Source organism: Malaclemys terrapin, chromosome 15 (genome assembly GCF_027887155.1).
Source record: "Malaclemys terrapin pileata isolate rMalTer1 chromosome 15, rMalTer1.hap1, whole genome shotgun sequence".
NCBI lineage: Eukaryota > Metazoa > Chordata > Testudines > Emydidae > Malaclemys > Malaclemys terrapin.
In genome coordinates this window covers 16,663,192-16,685,673 of record NC_071519.1, presented here as the reverse complement: position 1 = coordinate 16,685,673, position 22,482 = coordinate 16,663,192, and the positions used below count along the sequence as shown (strand labels likewise).

Genomic DNA, 22,482 nt, shown 5'->3' with positions numbered 1-22,482 from the left:
GTGAGATCGACTTTCTTTATGTCTCTAACAACATGGGCTGGGGTGGTAAAAATCACTGGGACTTGAAACTATTCAAATACAAAGCGTAAGACCCAGGATCAAATTTCCTGAAGAGTCGCAGGTTCCCAGGAGTAATAATGCAGCCTCTGCATTTACAGGGTAACACAGAGGGCACAAACTACCCTCTTGCTTTGTTTGATATAGAAAAGCACCCAGGGAATGAATAAGAGCTCGAAGGAGCCCTCCCCTTTTCTCTCCCCATCTGATCCCAGTGCAGACTCGGTTACTCTCTTTTGACCCTAGCTTTTTAGAGCAGAGTAGCTAATTTTGTTCACCCTGCCACAGTCCCAGGTAAATTCCGTGTAGGTATTTCTTGCTGTTGCAGATGAATTCCAGTTAGTCTCTTCCCCTGGCATGCTTTGATCTGGGGAAAATCATATACCTTCTAGTGTTACACAGGTGAGACCCTGCATTTCAGTTTCAACATTTCACACTGTGCCAGTTGAAACCAGATAGCACCTGATCAGCCTTTGAGCCCTTTGAACTTGCACTCGCCCTCTTTTCACATTACTGCATTTATTTCTTATTTTACAAAGCTTAATAAAACTCTCGGAAGTGCATTTTTCACTACTGCAGTCTCCCTGGTCCTTACCTTGTCCTCAGCTCTTTGAGCCTGGATGAGGAAGAAAAAATAAAATCCAAATCTAGGTTCTTTTTAATGCATAAAGGGAATTGCTGGCTCAGATCATAGAGCGAAACTGATCAGATGTGTGAAATACAAGTATGCTGGGAATATTGTGGCAGTGACAGAGCCCTGGACAAGCACCTCCTGATGCTATTCCTGTACTGCCTGGGTAATTTATTCTGCCTAGGCCCTGCAATACATCACAATCTTTGCCTGAGGGAATCATTTATACCTGACACTGGGCTGCCATAGTGATGTTTAATTCATACCAGAGACGTGTTTTGATGAAGAACCTAAAGAAAGAAAGAAAGAAAGAAAGAAAGAAAGAAAGAAAGAAAAGGCTTTAAGTTGATGTTGAGATTTGAGCTAGTTTCCTGCAACCTCATTAAAACTCTTCTCTTTCTGCTTCCCAAGAATATATATAGTGCCCCCATCCACCTGGTTACCTCCGTTAGCGCCAAGCTCCTTACGGGTTTGAGGGACAGGCCTGGGTTCTTCTGGATCCTGCCATCCACTCAACAGAATGTAACTTCTTTTTCTTCCCATAGGAATGTATTTGGCAGTGCCTCCACCTGCCTTGCTCCTTCCTGGCAGGGTCACCAGGGCAGCTTGGGAGGAAAATTCTAATCACAGGGTAACCCCCACTGACTTGCAGATAGTTGCAGACTACCAAGTGATAATACAATCACATTACAATGTATGTAACAGTAATTCTATTAAACAGAAGGTAAATATAACATAACAGGGTAAAACATATTCTCAGGGTCACCGGTGTCCATGCTGATAATACCTGTGAATTTCCCCAGTCATGTGACCTGATATAACAAACGTACAGTTAGTGTCCCATTGGTACCCGTACTTCATAGGGGCCCTTGATGACTGTGTCCACGAGATCATTGGTGCAGCAGCTAGCAATGTGGCTGATTGGGTTCAATACAGCCCAAAGGACTCTCATGTGGTAGGGTGGTAAGTCCCTCTGCAGATTGAATAGGCAGCAGGTGATACAATCCCCAAACCTTTCCCCTTGGGCTTGAGGACACAGTTCGGGAGTAGGGGTCTCCCAGACAATTTCCCCGACTAGCTAACTGAAGAATGGTGCACTCACAACTCCACAACGGATCCGCAGGTTCAGAGATGGCTCTGGACCATCTCATCAGAGGGGCTGATGAGCGCTGCTGGCAGGCGTCCTCTCCATGCAGGAGTCAGGCTGCTTCTGGTGCCAGGATTTCCCCTCCCCACTAAGCTAAGGGGTGCAGGGCTCACGGTGCAGGTTACAATAACTCTACTGAACTCCAAACTGTAGTCTCCTGCCCCAGTGCTCAGACACACTCCCAGCAGGCGGCAGCCCTGGACGAGCCCGGGAGCAGAGCTGGCCATGTGGTGACTGATCTCACCTAGGGGGCTGGGGGGCTAACTCAGCCGGGCTGGGGGAAGTTTTCCCAATAAAACTCTACAAGCTGGGTGTTGCCTTGGAACGGGAAAGGCTCAAGTTGAGGGATCTTGCTTTCAGGTCCCCAGAGGCCAGTTCTCACGGGGAACCCTGCATGCAGGCCTGGGACTCAGCAGTCGTCCCCACCCCTGACAGGCCATCCTGCCCTTACCCTGGCTGGCTGCAGACCACTCCCCAAAATGGCTTCTCCCCTCTTCAGGGCTCCCTGGGAAGGGCATCTCACTCCCTATTGGTCAGGCTAGCTCTTCTTCCTTGGCTTTCCCTTGTCAATCATTTGCTCTGAGCAGGCTCCTGCAATCTTTCCTCAAACCAACAGGGCCCTTTTTGTTCTACATAGTGGCTCTCCTCTCTCCCTCTGGGTTGCCAAGCAGACTCCAAGTCTGTCCTTGGCCCCCTTCCTTCCCTACCAGGGACAACGTGCCTCTTGCTGAACTACCATCACACAGAACCCCAGGAATCTCCTTGGGGGTTACATATTTATACACACCCGGCTTTCTGTTTAAAAACATGTTTCTCTGCTGTTCTGGGAATAATTTGATTGAGACTCACATGTTTAAAATTCATTAATAGATTAAGGGTTTTCATCTCAAGCAGCAAATGGTTGTTCAGAGAAACGGTAAAAAGCAACAGAGGGTCCTGTGGCACCTTTAAGACTAACAGAAGTATTGGGAGCATAAGCTTTCGTGGGTAAAGGTAGTTACTGCTACTACTGCCTCAGGCTAACTGTATTCTGGGTCTGATGTGGGCAATGCAGACAGCATTTGGGCCTGTAGGGAACATATTTGAATGACACTTTGCGTTGGCACTTAGGGTCAATTGTGCCAAACTGTAATATTTTTTCAGTAGGAAAGTTTGATCAAGGTTGCCTGCCAGATTCATTGTCGTTGCAGTCCAGCAAGACCGGAGCCGCCTGTAATGAGCTGCCAGAGGAATCCATTTGCAGTACCCAATACCCTAGAACTCTGCTACATATTCTTAAATTGCCATGTACTGCCACCTTACCTGTTACTAATTATTTACATATATACAGACAGAGCACATTCTGTTACCAACACCTCCATATTCTAATTAGACTTCCAACAACCCCAGTTCAGCAGCCAGTGGAGCTGTATCGCTGCTGACCATTCAGGGTAGACAAAGGCAAGCTGGAGTTTGCATTGATTGAGCTAATCAAGATTGAAAACTGGGGCAAACAGGGATTAACAGTGGTATAGCTGCACCTAACACTGGCCCCCCCGTTGCTGAATTGAGATTATCCCCAGGTGCAGACAAGGACTCTGACACAGCTCAATCACTTTGATGTGAACTTAATGACAACAACAGGTGCAAGCAAGAGTGATGAAGTAGTTACTATTTACCTCATCACCTCCAGTAAAGAAACACTAAAATCTCTTTTTTTCCATTTGCCAATCCTACATCTTCATTGAGAAATGGAGTATTTTACGCCAGGTAACAGAAGAAAGACTTTAATAAAATTCATCTTAAGCCATTTTGCTTTTACCTCTGTGAATGGCAGACAGCTCTGTAGCCCAGCAAAGCCACCATGAAATCAAGCAGCCATTGTGTGTTTTGTCACCATGGCAACACAATTTTACCTGCACTGTTATTTAAGCTTTTCTTTCTCCTTTCCTGCCCTGTAGGTTAACCTGGATCTGACCTCCCTCCTTGACAGTGAAGATAAAAAGTCAAAGAACAAACGGGGGGTCCTACCGAAGCACGCTACCAATATAATGCGTTCCTGGCTCTTCCAGCATCTTATGGTGAGAGAAGTCAACAAGCGTGTAAGAGATTTTAAGCAGGGACAGGTCTTAAGGGTACTCATCTTACACTGCCTCTTCATGAGAGAATAGTTAATATATGCTAATGCTTTGATAAAATGTCGTACAAAAATCTTCAGGAGGGTCAGTCAGAAGATACTGATTAAAAACTTTATTGTCTTTAACAAAGAGGAAGAATGGTGTTATGTATGAATTTAAACCTTAAGGATGTAAATGAAGGAATTTTTAAGAAATCTAATTAATGTTACCCCACTTACGCCATTTGTTTATATTTTGCATTTCTCTCAGCCTGGAGCATCATTTGCACAACCTTTCCGTATTTGGGATGGAAATGCTACACAGGCCCATTTATTTCTTTAAAAACAAACCTTGAAACGTTTCTATTGGGCTTACGTTTTGCAAAACTTGCTTCCACAAAACCTAAATTTTGGGTCAGTTTGACCTGTCATGTACGCCTTTAAAAGGTCTTGCATGACAAAGATGAATATTTATTAACAAGGAAAATTAAGTGCAAAAGACAGCACCAATGCACCATTATGGCTACACAGCAAAAATCACGAAATCAGGAAATGCCCAGGCAGTGTGGCAGTGCACACTAGAGGGGTGTGAGTTCTCAAGTGCACCAAAGTGTTATGCAGTAACTGGCCCGTGTTGACCCCGCTGGTGCAAACTAAAAGTTCCAGTTAGTGCTCAACATCTTGATTCGCTTTGGAAATCATAACCCTCTAGTGTGCATTGCTGCACTGTGTAGACAATTCCCCAGTGCTGTGGTACATCCTGTGGATTTTAGGTTGTACATTTTATAACATAAGGAAAACTATATTAAGATATACAATTAACAAATAGAGAAAACTACACAACTGTGCTTAAGACAGGACCCGATTATCCCTACAGGGGAAGATATAGAAGAAGGAGCTAAGAGGGAAGAAAACTCCATGTAGCTACCCTTTTAGCAAACTGGCTGCATAATATTCACTAAATCTTGTGGATCCCTTGGGGGCCACCTGAACCATGGCTGATTAAGTGGAGGACAAGGTCATTAGTGTGGAGGTCTTGTAGCTCCACAAAGGCTGTGGCTCTCCAGTGAAGCCACACTTCCCCCTGCCTTTATACCCTGGAAAGAAGTATTCTCCACCATGGAGAGGACCCACAGAAAGACTCCCAGTGATGATAGTAGGCTTTAGATCAGTTCCTACATGCCTGCCAAGTTTCCAGCTCCAGCATATCTTTGTGGTTGAGTGTTTTGAAAACAAGAAAGGCCATTTTCTTACATATTAGGAGACAGATACGCAGCCAGTGAAGGACCCAGAGGAGGGAGTAATGGGTCGTGCAGCCTGTCCCTACCACTCAGAGCTCAGAGTAAAAAGCTAAGTTGCTCTGAAACTCAAAATAATAAACCGTACCTTATTTTCCTATCAAACCTTTGTGCATTTGCTGTGTCAGCAACCTGGGGTATGGTTTCAGTGTGGAGGTTTGTTTACCTAAATGCTGTAAAAGTACCTTCATTTATGGTTCCTGATGTCCCAAGCAGGTTGCCTGTAACCATGGCAATCAGCTAAGATGTGAAAGTTCTCCATTTTGCAGAGCACAGAAGGAGTGGCAGCTGATTATATCAGTGTAAAACATAGTGGGGAATACAGTCCCAAATCCCAGAAGACATAGTTACCCATAACTATCAAAGTAAATCAGAAGTATATGGGAATAAAAACATAGCTGACAGGGATGAGAATGTTTACAAACAGCTCTATGTATCATAATACAGTATCGCTTTTAGCATACCCCTGCCTGCCTGCCCAGCTCGGATGATGACAGTGGTGCACCTGTTGTTGCAGGCGGAACTAGACTGGGCAAATATCAGGAAAAAATTATTCCTGAATAGTTGGTTGATTCTAGAATGCCAAATTTGCAATGCATTTGCCAAGCATTACAATGACTTACTTGACCATCTGCGTACATCACAATCTGCCCCATGCCTTATTAATGATGAGATCACAGGGTAGCATCTCTTAGGGTAATTTACACAGTTCCTAAGACATCTAGATATTGTTTGCACCCTTTTTGTTAAGAATGCTCTGTGCACCTGCTAGCTAGAGCAAGGAGGGAATCTGGCTGCATCAGATATCGAGATATCAGAAAACTAAGTATCTATATACAGTGGTGATGGGAACATTGGAAACCCAATGCTGGGATGAAAGTATTGGTAGGTAATGGAAACCCAAATAAGGATCTGTCCCACACATACACCATCCCTATATATGTATTATCTTCTATCTGCTCATCACCATGGTAACTTTTCAGAGCTCTTAGTGGCAGATTTTCAAAGGGATTTAGGCACATAAAGATGCAGGTAGGTGCCTACTGGGATTTTCAAACACTTTGGTGCCTATGAAAATCCCACTAGGTGCCCATCTGCATAGTTGGGTGCCTAAATACCTCTGGAAATCTGACCCTGGGTTCATAATTTGAGCAGAATGTGTGGCCACTTCACATTCTTGCCCTGACAGAGAACAGCTATTTTTTCTTGTACACTGTTTTCACTAGATTAAGAATGTTTTATTTCTGTTGCCTCTGCCATGCAGGCATTACAAAGGGCTGCACATCATGGATCATAAAATACCGTATGCAAGGTAACATTAGAGGCAGCAGAAAAGAGTGGGACCTTGAACAAAGTCAGACATTTCTTTGTTAATTAAACTGTTCAAAAGAGATAGAGAGATGCTGAAGTGTGGGGCTGCATTCTGAACTTGCATACCTCCAGTAATTGCTGGTGGGTAGGCAGCACAAGGGCCTGCATAATTGCTTTATGTGACATGGATGTCCCAAGACTTTGTGTCCCCAGGAGAAAATCCCATAGCAGTTCTCCAGATCAAAATCCAGAACCACCAGAAGATTATGCAGTTTGATCTGAGTATTTTGCAGCACTTTGGGGCCTCCCCTGGCTCTCCCTCCACAACTCAAGCATTTCCTGGGCAGAGCAGGAGGTATGGTTAAACTCCAGGTTTTGCTGGCTGTAATGTCTAGGAAGATCTAGGAGGTGGGGAGATGGAACTGGCCCTTGGCAAAACCCTCTTCCTGCGTGGTAGTACATCAGCTTCAGAAATACTGGTTCCTTCATTCCAGTCAAGTATAATGACCTTGTGGATATGGTCGATAAAGAGAACACCGATGTCCCATCCTCAAATCGACTCTGTGACTGCCCTGTAGACCTCCAGCCAGAGCAAAAGATCCCATTTGGGCATATTTACCCTTTATCGGAACCCAAGCTCAAAAGCCTTTGAGATTACCTGGATGAGAATCTGGCTAAAAACTTTGTCCAACGCTCCAAATCCCGTGCAAGAGCCCCTATCCTGTTCATTGAAAAGGAGGACATATCTGTGTTGATTATCAGGCTTTGGAACACTATTACCATCAAGAACCAATATCCTCTCCTACTGATCAGTGGGCTTCTAGAATGGGTTAGTATGGCAAAGTTCTTCACCAAGCTCAACCTGCATCCATGAGGGTGACAATGGGGGTGAGAGGGGGGTAGGAGGAACAATAACAGAAAATGTGGAAATAGCAGAGATGCTTAATGACTTCTTTGTTTCGGTTTTCACCAAGAGGGTTGGTAGTGATTGGATGTCTAACATAGTGAATGCCAGTGCAAATGAGGTAGGATCAGAGGCTAAAATAGGGAAATAACAAGTAAAAATTATTTAGAAAATGTAGATGTCTTCAAGTCACCAGGGCCTGATGAAATGCATCCTAGAATACTCAGGGAGCTGACTGAGGAAATATCTGAGCCATTAACGATTATCTATGAAAAGTCATGGAAGACGGGAGAGATTCCAGAACTCTGGAAAAGGGCAAATAGTGCCAATCTATAAAAAGGAAAATAAGGACAACCCAGTCAGCTTAACTTCTGTACCCAGAAAGATAATGGAGCAAATAATTAAGCAATCAGTTTGCAAACATCTAGAGGATAATAAGGTGATAAGTAACAGTCATCAGGGATTTGTCAAAAACAAATCTTTAAAAAAAGGAAGAAGGAGAATCCGGGGAACTCACCTCAGTCCCTGGAAAAATCATGGAGCAGGTCTTCAAATATTCCATTTTGAAGTACTTGGAGAAGAGGAAGGTGATGAGGAACAGTCAAGTGGATTCACCAAGGGCAAGTCATGTCTGACCAACCTGATTGCCTTCTATGATGAAATAACTGGCTCTGTGGATATGGGGAAAGTGGTGGATGTGATATACCTTGACTTTAGCAAACCTTTTGATATGGTCTCCCACACTATTCTTGCCAGCAAGTTAAAGAAGTATGGATTGGATGAATGCACTATAAGGTGGCTAGAAAGCTGGCTAGATCCTCAGGCTCAATGGGTAGTGATCAATGGCTCGATGTCTAGTTGGCATCGGACTACCTCAATGGTCGGTCCTGGGGCCATTTTTGTTCAACATCTTCATTAATGATCTGGATGATGGGATGGATTGCACCTCAGCAAATTCACGGATGACACTAAGCTGGGGGGAGAGTTAGATATGCTGGAGGATAGGGATAGGGTCCAGAGTGACCTAGACAAATTGGGGGATTGGGCCAAAAGAAATCTGATGATGTTCAACAAGGACAAGTGCAGAGTCCTGCACTTAGGATGGAAGAATCCCATGCACTGCTACAGGCTGGGGACCGACTGGCTAAGCGGCAGTTCTGCAGAAAAGGATCTGGGGATTACAGTGGATGAGAAGCTGGATATGAGTCAACAGTGTGCCCTTGTTGCCAAGAAGGCTAACGGCATATTGGGCTGCATTAGTAGGAGCATTGCCAGCAGATCAAGGGAAGTGAATATTTCATTCAGCACTGGTGAGCCCACATCTGGAGTACTGCATCCAGTTTTGGGCCCCCCACTACAGAAAGGATGTGGACAAATTGGAGAGAGTCCAGCGAAGTGCAACAAAAATGATTAGGGGGCTGGAGCACATGACTTACAAGGAGAGGCTTAGGGAATTGGTCTTATTTAGTCTGCAGAAGAGAAGAGTGAGGGGGAGATTTGATAGCAGCCTTCAACTACCTGAACGGGGATTCCAAAGAGGATGGAGCTTGGCTGTTCTCAGTGGTGGCAGATGACAAGAAGCAATGGTCTCAGGTTGCAGTGGGGGAGGTCTAGGTCGGATATTACGAAAAACGATTTCACTAGGAGAATGGTGAAGCACTGGAATGGGTTATTTAGGGAGGTGGTGGAATCTCCATCCTTAGAGGTTTTTAAAGCCCAGCTTGACAAAGCCCTGGCTGGGATGATTTAGTTGGTGTTGGTCCTGCTTTGAGCAGGGGGTTGGACTAGATGATCTCCTGTGGTCTCTTCCAAATATAATCTTCTATGATTCTATGTATGTCTACACTTGAAGCTAGAGGTGTGACTAATGTGCTAAAAGTAGTAGTGTAGTCAGTGCAGTGGCATTGGCTAGCCATGCTGAGTATATACTCATGGGTTTGTACTCAGGGTGGGTAGGTCATGCTGCCACTGCCCATGCTTCCCCAGTGACGCTACTGTTTTTAGCACACTAGCTTGATGAGTGCAAGCATGAGTGGGTCTACGTGAAAGTCCCATGATTTGGGACTTCTGAAACTACACTGGATTGGAAAATGTTCTACAGGGAGAAATCCTGCATTGGTAGAGCTATGGACTGGATCGTCTAATAGGACTATTCTGACTTGAGTTTATCATTCCACGATCCTGTGCGGGCTCTACTGTACACTGGATATTTTCTTGAAGCTAGGATTTTTGAGTTATCCATTCCCTGCAGTTGGCTTCTGGTGCAAAAAAATTAAAACGCACTTGGCACCATGTTGCACACCAATTAATACAGATTTAGGCAATTAGCACTATTAGAAAGGGACTCTAGGGCATTCCATGCAGCTTGTCCTAATTATCCCTGAAGCTGTGGGTTTCTAAATTATGTATTTTCTAATCTAATAGTTTTTGGTGCTCCAATATTTCCTTTTCCCCCCCTTAGTTTAGAAGTGAATCTGGTAGCCATCATCAGGATACCGTGGTCATCATAATTCATTTCAGTACCTCAGCTCAGTGGACAGATGGTACAAAGTGCCAATTTAGGAAAATGTTTCAAAAGAAATGTGGATGCAGATATAAAAATCTCCTGGAGACAGAGTGTTCTCTGGAAATAATGTACTATATTTCATACCAAATACTAGTATTAATGCAATTTTGGGAATGGGAAACGAAGTACTCCAAAGTAGGAAGTCATTATTTAAATATGACAGTTTCAAAGATTGAAATGCTCCTAGAGATTGAGGCAATGCCAGACATTAGGGATGGCTCTGTATTCTAAACCATAGAAGACTTGAATTGATTTTTAAAATGGAACAATTTCAATTTACCAATTTAAAACATGAATGACATTAAAACTACTGAACTGATTTTCTTCAAACTTGGATTGTTTTTTAAACCTCATTGAGACTTAAAAATGCAGTCAAATCTCAATGTATGGAAATATAATTTACTATATGTAATGGTTTATAACAAAAACCATTTTGTATTATATTATAAATTGTGTTTACTGACAAATTGTGTATAATGAGCTAAAGACAGAATATACTTTAAAGAATTAAATGTGTAGAGCTAAAATTGAGCTTTCAATTTTAACTCTATTGAATACAGAAGAACTCTTAACTTAATTTTTCAGCCTCCACAGCATTTATAGTTAATTTGTATGCAGTTTCTTTGGTGTTTTCATTTAAAAGAAAGAAAAAGAAAAGGAAGAATTATTATTTGGCTTGGTGCCTCATAAATCCATCTGCATTTGACTAAATTTCTCAGTGCCTAGGAAAATATACTTCATTTGTCCATTTGTTTTAAAAGGAGCAGAGCTTAGAAATTTAAACCAATTTGTTACCTGGTTAAACAGGAGTCACATAAGACATGGGCCTGAAAGGGACCTCCTGGGTCATCTGCTTCACTATCATAGGCAACCTCTTTTTATAACCCTGTTCATAGACTTATTCAGATCCATTTTAAAGCCTCTTATTTTTCTCGCCCCAATGGCTCCAATGGGACACTGTTCCAGAACCGCACTCCTCTGATAGTTAGAAACCTGCTTCTAATTTCTAGCCTACCTTCTTGGCACTAACTCAAAGCACACATATGAAGGAGGAATTTATGTTAATACTGTCCCTATTAATCATCAGTCATCATGAAAACAAAAGAACGGCCATACTGGTTCAGACCAGTGGTCCATCTAGCCCAGTATCCTGTCTTCCAACAGTGGCTGGTGCCAGATGCTTCAGAGGGAGTGAACAGAACAGGGCAATATATTCAGTGATCCATCCCCTGTTCTCTAGTTACGGTTTCTAGCAGTCAGAGGCTTAGGGACACCCAGAGCATTGGATTGTGGCCTGACTATCTTGGCTAATAGCCATTGATGGACCTATCCTCCATGAACTTATGTAACTCTTTTTTGAACCCAGTTATACTTTTGGTCTTCACAACATCCTCTGGCAATGAGTTGCACAGGTTGACTGTGCATTGCGTGAAGAAATTCTTCTTTATGTTTGTTTTAAATCTGCCACCTATTAATTTCCTTTGGTGACTCTTGCTTGTGTCACATAACTCCCTTGTGTTATGTGAATGACTAAATTATACTTCCTTATTCACTTTCTCCACACCAGTCATACTTTGATAGACCTCTGTCATATCCCCCCTCACTCGTTGTAATAATATACCATCCTAGAGCACACTCTGGGTGGGATCCATATGTGACCATCCACACCTAAACTTCAGAGTTAAATGCCTAAGTCCCCAGGCATTTACAAGGTGGGGTCTCGAACCACTGGACTACAGAGTAATTCGCTCTCTTTCTTGCATTCTCTTTCTCTCTCTGGCCCAACAATTGTTCTACTGTGGATAAATACCCAAAGAATCACTGGGCCTGAGAGAGAGTGAGAGAAAACAAGAGCAAGAGTGACTCTGTAGTCCATGGTTGGGACACTGCCCTGGGTGCTGGGTAACCCTGGGTGCAGCCCCTTGCTCCAATGGTTCTTTCATTACTTGTACTCCAGCTTCAACAGGAGATATTAAGGAAGCCCATCTCACAGTGTCCCACAGCTCAGTGGTTAGCAAACCCGCCTCTGGTATGGGATACCTCTATTCAAATCTTTTCTCCCCATGTAGCAGAAAAATGGAAATGTTAGGTCAACTTACTGCAGTAATAATTACTGTGGTGGCTGATGTCAACACTACTCTCCTTCTGTCGGTGGTGCATGTCCTCACCAGCGGCTCCTCCACCAACTGAAGAGGGATAGTGTGGGGGCGTTCAGCTCTGTGCAGCTCCCCATTGGGAACCTAGCTGCCTCCCGGGGGACAGCCATCTGGACTTCTCAGCTCCCTGAGTGGAGCGTGGCAGCCAGACTCGGAGCGGGAAGTGGGAAGCCGGAGCAGCGGGCAGCAGCCCGGCTTGGAGCAGGGAGCCTCCAGGCAGCAGCTGGACTGAGAGAGGGGAGCTGGAACTCAGGGGGCAGCCAGATTTCGAGCAGGTAGTAGGGTGGGTGCCCGGGGGCAGCCGGGCTCTAGCTGCCTGGCTTGCTTGTCAATTTCATGGCTCCAGCATGGACGCTGCATTGCCCTAACTACATCGACATAAGCCCCATACCTCTTGTGGAGGTGGAGTTATTATGTCAGTGTAGTAGGGCACTTACATTGGTGGGTCAAGGCTGTAGTGTGGACACTGACATAATGAGGTCGACATAAGCTGCCTTGGTAGGGTTGCCAACTCTCCAGGATTGGCCTGGAATCTCCAGGCATTAAAGATGAATTTTTAATGAAAGATTGTCACGTGATTAAATCTCCAGGAGTACGTCCAACCAAAATTGGCCTTACATCAACCTAACTGTGTAGTGTAGAGCAGACCAGAGTCTCCCACATCCTGGCAAATGCCATAATCGCTGGGCTAAAAGTTAGGTGTGACTTTCTAGGCTCCTAAAAGTTATATGTTGTGGTTGCATCACAACACTTAAGTCCCTTTGCAAATCTAGCCTTAGGTTGAGAATCTTTGACCGCTGTCAAATACTCCAATAGTCAACTAATGCATATGCAGGAGTAGCTCATTGCTATCAGAGGATGGCTCGATCCTTTCTTCCTTTTTTTCACCGCAGTTTTGGGGGATTCCTAAGAGAAAGTTTATAAACACCTCTTACTGTTTTGACTGTTTCCACCAGTAGACTCTGTAGGTGCAGAATAAAGTAACATTTAAAATGTGTTACAGGCTTCATCTACAAAGGCAACCATAGCCTGTAGACTTCCCTATTCCTGTTCCTGCCTCCTCATCCATCCCTCCCCCTTCTTACCTCTCTTCCTTTCTTTCCCGCCAAATCTCTCAAGTTGTAAAAAGCTGAACTGGGAGCCTTAACAACCCCCTGCCCAAACTTTAACTGAAATCATGCCAGGCTGCTGCTAGAGTTCTGCGGCTTGTGATGCTGCCACAGAAATGCATCCTTCCCTCAGCCCAGCTGGAGAAGTGGCTTGGTGCCATTTAAGCTAAAGTTTACGCTAGAGACCTAAAATGGGCATTGATTTAAGGCTCCCAGGTTGGTTTCTTAAGAAATGGAGAGAGCAGAGGGGTTGACCAAAAAGGTTTTAATTGGTTTGTACAAATAACTGGACAAACATTTACAAATAACAAATAGATTTAAAAAAATCCTCCATGTTCACAGAAACAAAGATCTAAATATGTAGGGTCAAAGAGGGGTGTGATCCCTTTGATTCAGTTCATTTTCACATCTTTTTAAATATTCTCAGACCAGGCTCCCCTCGCTAAATATCAAGGAGGTATTTTTGTATTATTATTCGTGTGTGGGTGGCTTATTGTTGTTCCAAAACCCTACATCTGAACACTCTGAACCAGATTTTGAATTTTGCAGCTCTATCTCGTTGTTTAATTCAAGGTTTGTTCCCTTCTACCGCATCAACTTGTCTTACTTGATTCATACGGCTGAAATTGGAACAACACAATCCTTTCAAAGTTGTTAGTTGAAAAATTAAGGCTTCATGGTGATAGTAAATGCTCTTATTGAGGCAGAGAGATCATCTGGAATAAGATCGGGGAAAACCAGAAAGTGTCTAATGATGACTTTGCTGCTGGAATTAGTCGCATCTTCCTTTGAAGTTTGCCTCATTGGGAAAAATCCCCTTTTAAAAGTGACCTACAAGTTTTTAAAAGTGAACTAATTGTAAGGCTATGATGCACTGAATACCCCAGATAGGAGCAGCTTGGTACAGCATTCAGCACATAGACTCAGGCAATCTTTCCCAATGTGGGGAGCGCTAGGCTACTTCTAGAGGCACTAAGCATAGGAGAGGAGCAATGAGAGTAGGGAAAATTGTTTGACATTAGAGCCAACCTGCCTCCCTGCTCACATCTAAAAATACAGACTTGAAAAACCACCTTCTCTGTCACTGGCCCTTGCTACAGCCAGCTTCACAAAAGCACTGCTGACTCAGGCATCAGCTCATTGATTCAAAATTCTCTGCCCTGTGGCATGCGTCCCAGCTGCAAGAGCACCACAGAACCAGCAACCGCACCTCACTGTCACCCCACGCAGGTGAATAGGATTAGAAAGAAAGAACAGAAATGAGTGAGAAAAAATGGACAGAAAAAAGTCCTGGTGGCTGCTGTACTTGGTCACTATGCTTTAGTGTGTTTGTACTACAGAGATTCAGGAGCCGTTCACCATTATCAGTTGCCTTCTGCTGCTGTGCCCGTGACTTCTTCCCAGGCAATAGAATTGTTGCCAATTTGTGCATTGACGTCACCTAGCATCAGCTTGATGTCATGGTTGGGCACATCATCCAATATTTGCTGCACTTGCTCCTAAAATGTATCCTTTTCACTGTCTCCTGCTTCATTTATTGGTGCATATACTTGGATTATTGAACATGTACATGTCCTGTTCGCAGTCTGGCTATTATTATTCTAGCGTTTAGTGGCTCCCAAGCCAGCAAGATCTTCTCTATGTCGGTATCCAATTATGCTGGATAACGTTATCCACACCTGTTTTGTGCTTTCCTCCTCCTGAGTATAAGATTGTCACGACATCAGACACTGACTTGCCACTCCCTGTCCATCTTGGCTCACTGACGCCGAGTATGTTCAGGTGGTATTTGTTCGTTTCTTGTGTAACCTGTGCCCGCTTTCCTGTACATTGCACATGCCCACACCTGTTACAGATTTGGTTGTCAGGATTCAATGCCTCGAGATCTCAGCTTCCACTGAGGTCTGTCATCTTCGGGTTTTTTGAGTTCCATCTGCACCAACTGTCCTCAGGTTTTGGTTTAACTGAACTGTTTCTGTTGCAATAAGGTTTTCCCTGAGTGAGTTGCAAACCCAGTTGCAGAAACCTCCTCTTTTATCCAGGCTAGGGACCAGCACGGTTGCTAACAGTGGCAGAGTTTGTCTCCTTTACATCCCGGTGTGGAAGCAGAGAAAGAACTGACAGGAAGGGGATGCAATGCATGACAGTTCTTTCTCTGCTTCCACACCAGCAAGATGTTACTAAACCATGCTATAGAGATCTGATGAGCAAGGTTTTTCACTGCATGTGCTGCCATGAAAACGTCACATGATTTCACATCTGTCTCCTGTCGGGTATAAAATAATGTGAAGTTTTCACGGCAGTGCTATGTAGTGAAAAACCCTCCTTACCTGACCCCTAATAACATGTGATAGTAACATGAAGCTGGAATGTAGCAGGACCTGCTAGTCTATGATGGCAATGGGAAAACTGGCATGAAGTTCCTGAGCATGTGTGCTAAGTGGCCTTCTTACTTGCTGCTCAACTGGGCAATTAGGATATTACTCTACAAGTAGTTTTTTAAATTTGTACTGGGAAGGTCACTGTTAGACTCAAATTTTATGCTTACAGCCTATTCAGTCCCATTAGCTTCAGGACATTTTTTCCTCATATTCAGCCTAACTTTTCAGTTTCTTAATTTCATTTGGTTATTGCTAAGGCTACGTTTTAGTCATGGGTATTTTTAGTGAAAGTCATGGACAGGTCACGGGGAATGTAGCGAGGCGGTGGGATACCCCACAGCCCCGCGGAGGGACGAGCCTCCCCTACTACCAATGTGGGCGGAGTCAGTGGATCCTGCGCCCACCCCCCAGAGGTCACGGCGCAGGACAGGAAGTATAAAAGCCCAACTGCAGAGCTCACTTGAAAGACAGCCGCCGGAGAGGCCAGATGCCTGTGGCTTAGCTCCAGGTTGGGAGATGCTGGCAGGCTGCGGCCGACCCGAGGACTGGCTGGGCCAGCCAAGCCTACCCCCGGCCAGCTACCCAGAGGAGCAGCCAAGCCTACCCCTTGCCAGCTACCCCAAGGAGCAGCCGAGCCTACCCTTCACCAGTTACCCGGAGGAACCAATAGTGCTGGAAACCTCCGAGGACACCGCCCTAACCCAGGTACCTTACGAGGGGGAGTCCGGAAGTAGCCCGGGGACAGCCGACCCTGGTCTGGCCGCAGCACTGCCAGAACCAATGTCAATGTGTTGTGGTCAGGATCCCCACTGACACAGCTGCGGGGCTTCTGCCGCTGCTAGGGCCCCGGGCTGGGACGCAGTGGAGTGGGTGGGGCTGTGTCCCCCCGCCACCCCACTCACGGGTGTCCGTCTCCCCCTCTCCCCGGCTGCTCAGAACTAGAAGGGCCTGGGCTCATATTGAACTATTGGCTCAGCCCCTGTCTGAGGGCCTGAGCTCCTGACTGTTTGTTTGCTGCCCCGCCCTGAACCAGGGCCTGGGCCCATAGCGAACTATTGCGAGGAGGTGGGATACCCCACAGCCCTGTGGAGGGACGAGCCTCAGCCAAGCCCTCCTACAGGGAGTAAACAACAATTCATGGCCTGTGACCTGCCCGTGACTTTTACTATATACCCCTAACTAAAACTTGGGCTGGGGGATCATGGGTGCTCTGGAAGGGTGGGCTGGGGGTGCAGTGGGTGCTGTGGGGGGTAACCCAGAACCCCCGCTGGTGCTGGGGAGGAGGCAGGCAGCGGTGTATGGCTCAGGACCCCAGTTGGTGCTGGTGGGGAGGCTGGGGGACAGCGTACGGTGCTGGGAGGGAGGGACGGTTAGCCTGATTGGTAGGCTCCCTATCAGGCTCTGACTGGCATGTCCCTGCAGCTCCTAGGGGGAGGAGTGGCCAGAGGGTCTCTGCACGCTGCTTCTGCCACATGCCAGCTCCGCAGCTCCCATTGGCCAGGAACTGCAGCCAATGGGAGCTGCGGTGGCGGTGCCTGCGGCACAGGCAGCAGATGGCGCCCCTCTGGCCACTCTGCCTAGGAGCTTCAGGGACATGCCAGTGGGACCCGGGGAGCCCCCTCCACGTAAGCGCCGCCATGCACCCCAACACCCTGCCACAGCCCTGAGTCCCTCCCACACACACCTTAACTGCTGCTGCTGGCCCAGGGGCTGCCCGGCTCGGGCAACCTGTCTGCCAGCACCAGCCGCTGCAGAAGTCCCGGAGGTCATGGAAAGTCACGGAATCCATGACTTCCATGATCTCTGTGACAGACACGCAGCCTTAGTTCTTGTCAATTATACACCATTGTTTCACCCCTAAATAATTCATTGAGTATGTTTTGCTTACTCCTACTTTCCCATATATTGCCTGCAATCTGCTCATAAGCGCAGAACTCTGGCGCAATTTTATGGCCCTCATTCAGCAAGGCACTTAAGTGAGTTCCGAAATGTAAGTATGTGAACAGTCCGACTTGCAGAATTGGGGCTGATGATAATAAATAGATAAGCAAGATGTTTATATAGCATGTTTTATTCAAAGATCCCAAAATGCTCAACAGTCAGTCCTAACACATTATATAAGCCAATTCTTAAGCGCGTCACTCACGCTACAACATGGTGCATAAATCACCTCACAAAAAGGTAGCTGCCTCTGATGAGAGCAGACTCCTAAACATGTAAAAGAAAAGTCTACAGAAGAGAATGACATTACACGACTCCCTCTGTTACACTCCTTCTCTACGGTATTTTTGTAATAAGTTTAGTCTTGTGTGAGCTCTGCATTTCCATTGTGTCAATGGTGTCTGTCAGTCGGTTCTTGCTCTTCTTCCAGTCTCTCTTTAGCATTTTGAGATTCACATTCTGTAGGACCATATTCCGTTATATCACCTTCAGGCCAATCAAAAGACAATCATTCTCCTTCCCAGTAATTACATGGTCACCGTATTCAATTTCAGGTCCTTTTCCCTTCACAAACTTTTATCTTCCAATGGCAGGTCAATATTCTCCTTCATTACCTCTCTGTTTCTTCTACCCTAGCCATATCAAGTATGTCAATATATCATGCAAATAACAGACGGCATCATTTAATCCATGGAACAGCTGAGCCATTGTTCTCTGAATCACTGCAGATACACTGGTTATGACATACAGGGGCAGATTTTCAAGTGTTCAGCGCACATAATCGGGGCCAGATTTTCAAGATGGTTTAGCTCTCATTTAGGCACCATTTATCAATATTATTTACCACTCCACCAATCTTTGTGTCATCTGCAAACTTTTTCAGCAATTTATTTTTATAATTTCGTCCAGACCCTTGATATTGAATAGCAGTGGTCTCCGAACCAATCCCTGCAGGACCCCACAAGCAGAGCTGGGCAAAATTTTCTGTACAAAACCTTTTTGCTGAAAAATGCAGATTTGGTAACACTGAAACCTTTTGAATTTGTGTCCGTTTCACCAAATTATTTTGATTAAAATAAAAAGAAACTAAAAAAAAATTGAAAAATTCAAAAAATTTTATCTGATGTTTTCAAAATGAAATGTTTCAAGTTTTGGTTCAAAGCAATTTTTTTGTTTCAAAAAGTTCTTTAATTTTATTTAAAAATCAATTAAAACATTCAAAATTGAACCATAATCATAGACTATCAGGATTGGAAGGGCCCTCAGGAGGTCATCTAGTCCGACGCCCTACTCAAAGCAGGACTATTCCCCAGACAGATTTTTGCCCCAGATCCCTAAACGGCCCCCTCAAGGATTGAACTCACAACCCTGGGTTTAGAAGGCCAAAGCTCAAACCACTGAGCTTGAATTAAATGTTTCATTTGACCCCCAACTGTTTTTTCCCAGAAAAAGCCAGAAAAGACCATTGCAACCAACCAGTCCAATCTCCTGAGTTATACAGGCCAGAGAATTTCATCCCCTAATTCCTATGTCAATCCCATAACTACTGCTAGGGATAGAGCATATTTTTTTAGAAAAATGTTAAGTCTTGATTTAAAGACCTCAAGTGGCAGAGATTTTATCACATCCCTTGCTCAGCTGGTCCAGCAGTTAATTACCCTCATCTGGTAGTGCACCTTATTGTTAGAATTGTTTACCTTGCCTTTCCAGCCATTGGAGCTCATAATGCCTTTGTCTGATATATTAGCATCCTCAGCAATTAGAAATCTTGTCCCTATGGAGGTGTGTATATACCATATAGACTGATAAGCTAAATCTTACACTGTAAAACAGGCAAGGTCTCAGATGGATGGCTCCAAACCTTGTATCAAAACCTGCAGCAAATCAGGATAACTCAGTCTCTTTTCAGAGGGTAAGTTTTGAAGGACCATCAGAAATGGGCCTCTTGGGTTAGCAGCTGGGAGCTCCCTACCCTGCAGCCCCCCGTTCCTTTGTTCATCTCCACATGGGATATAATGTTAAACTAAGGTAAATTAACCACCCAGGAAGTTTCTCCCACAAAGATAGAGCTTTTATATTACTCAAACCAGGAGTAGCCGAGCTTCTGTAGGGTGCAGATGTGGGGGGGAGGGGGGCGGAGAGGGGGAAGGAGGAGTATCCAGTCTCACCCCCAACACCTGAGCTTCGGTGGGGTGCAGATGCGGGGGGAGGGAAGTGTCCAGTCTCACCCACATTCTCTGGCTTGCCAGAGTCCTCCTCCAAACAGCTAACTACTACAGGTATTTGCAACCCCTGACATTTCTCCTGTAAGTGATCTTCCAGCTCCTTCAGTCTGTCTGCAGCTCATCTCTGGACTTGTCTACACAGTCCCATGGTGTAGATTACAGGGGTGTGAGTTGCAGCACACACTAAAGAGTTACATTGTTAGTTCTCCCTAGCAGGATATAAAGGGAGTAGTAACAGGTACCTAGTACAATGTAATCTTTCAAACAGGACTATGTTAAAGCAAACTAGGTATCCTTTAGTTCCTGCTAGCAGGGTCTACTTGGGGCAGTTACAGACAGGGGTGAAAGTAACTTAAAGGACTTACTGGTACGCCAGAGTCCCGAGTGGGGGCGTGGCCTCAACCGGAAGAGGCGTGGCCTTTAAATCTTGATTTAAAGGCCCCACTCCAGCTGCGTCTGGGAGCCCCGGGGCCTTTAAATCACCCCCGGAGCTACCAACTGCAGAGGCAGCTGGGAGCCCCGGGGCTAAGTGGCGATTTAAAGGGCCTGGGGCTCTGGCTGCCGCTACCGCAGCGGAGCTCCAGGGCCTTTAAATTGCCGACGGAGCCCTGCCACCGCTACCCAGGGGCTCTGGCAGCCAGGCTCCGGCATCACTTTAAAGGGCTGGAGCTCCCCGCAGCGGCACGAGCCCCAGGCTCTTTAAAGCATCACCCGAGCCTGGCTGCCGGAGCCCCGGGGCTCAGGAGGCAATTTAAAGGGCCCGGCGCTCCAGCCGGTGCAAGGAGCCCCAGGCCCTTTAAAGCGCCAGCCTGGGGAAGCCAGTCTGGTCTGGCACGGCGTACCGGCTCTTGCCGGTATGCCAGATTGGCCCAGACCGGCTTACTTTCACTTCTGGTTACAGCACAATGCTTTGGTGAATTCTGCAATTCATCACCACCACCCCTTTGTTCCACACTGCAGGGCCATGTAGATAAGCCCTCTATTAGCAAGTTTCAAGTTGGCAAAAGCTTTCTGGGTGTTTTCTATTTTCTGGAAATCTTTCCTATGCATGTTACTCAAGTTGCTGCTCTTCTCTTTATCTGCTTTGCTAGTCGGGGCTGGGTAATTTGTAGCTGGGTTTAAAATCAGTCTGGATACATTGTAGCTTCTCATTTACTAAAGTTTTCTTTCCAGCTAATTGCCTTCAGTTCCTTCTGAGAAGCTCCTGCCCCTGTTTTAGTTCCCTCTGCAAAGCCTCCAGGTCTTTCGTTCAGAGAAACTTTTAGTTCCTGTTTTAGGTCTTGTTTTAATACCTTCTGGCAGCTTTTATTGTCTCTTGGACAGTTTTGATTTCTGAAAGCACCTTCACTATAAGATCAATCTTGGTTCAAGAGGAACACCAGCTCACAATTGTTCTCCTTGTAAAATATATTCCAGTCTCACATCAGTGTCACCCCTCTACCAAGAGGTGTCACATTTCAGTGTCTTGCAGGTCGACTTCCCATTGAAGGAGAAATCATTGAGTCCATGTAATTCCTTAGTGTAACTTGTTTATTTATGCTGTATACACCAGTCTTTGAATATAGGTGACTACACAACATCAGGCAACCTCTTCCTAAACACCAGTACCTGGCTCCTAGAAAGCAACTTTGTACCAAAAATTATCCCTAGGTAGAGATTAAAGCTACTTGTAGCAGCTCCCCTAAAGAATACTACATCGCAAAATAAAGAGGAATACAGCATTTCTTGAAAGACTGAACAGTGCTCGTATACTAAGAAAAGGAGAGTTACAACTATGTGTAACAGCGCCATCTGGTGACATCCGCAATATATATCCATAGACTATAAGGCCATAAGGGATCATTATTATGGTCATCTTGTTTGATCTACTGCATAACACAGACATAAGACTATCCTGAATTAATTCCTGCTTGAACTAGAGCAGATCTTTTAGAAAAACGTCCAATCTTGATTTAAGTGTTTCCACTGATGGTGAACCCATTACAATTCATGTTAAATTGTTCCAATGGTTAATTACCTTCACTGTTAAAACTTTGCACCTTATTTGAAGTCTGAATTTATCTAATATCAGCCCTTGGATCTTGTTGTACTTTTTCTGCTAGATTCAAGAGCCCTTTATTATCAAATTTCTATTTTCCACGAAGATACTTATAGACTATGATCAAGTCACACCTTAATCTTCTCTTTATTAAGCTAAATAGATTGAGCTCCTGGAGTCTATCACTATAAGACATGTTTTCCAGTCCTTTAACCATTCTCGCAGCTCTTCTCTGAACCCTCTCAAGTTTATCGTTCTCCTTGAATTCTGGACACCAGAACTGGACACCGTATTCTAGTAGCGATCTCACCAGTACCAAATACAGAGGGAACGTATCCTCCCTTCTCCTATTCAAAATTCCCCTGTTAATACATCCAAGGATTTCATTAGCCCTCTCTGAATCACTGATGCTGATTTTTAGCAAATCTTGGAATTTTGGGAAGATTCCAAAGGAATGGAAAAAACTTAATGTTGTGCCCATATTTTAAAATTGCAGTCTAATTAGCCTGATATAATCCTGGGAAAAACCATGGAAAGGTTGATAGGGCATGCCTGATTACAAAATAAAAGATGGTAGCATAATTAATGCCAACCATCACAGTCTTACGGAAAGTAAGACTTGT

General features: G+C 45.0%; 1 protein-coding gene across 9 annotated transcripts in view; it reads left to right on the top strand.

The window, feature by feature from the left end:
* PKNOX2 (PBX/knotted 1 homeobox 2) overlaps window positions 1–22,482 on the top strand; it is a 624,957-nt gene that overhangs the window by 570,169 nt on the left and 32,306 nt on the right. For all 9 annotated transcript variants that reach the window (XM_054005412.1, XM_054005405.1, XM_054005406.1 and 6 more), the window contains one exon: window positions 3,776–3,895. In XM_054005412.1, the coding sequence (XP_053861387.1) occupies window positions 3,776–3,895 (120 nt within the window). The remainder of the gene's footprint in view (window positions 1–3,775; window positions 3,896–22,482) is intronic.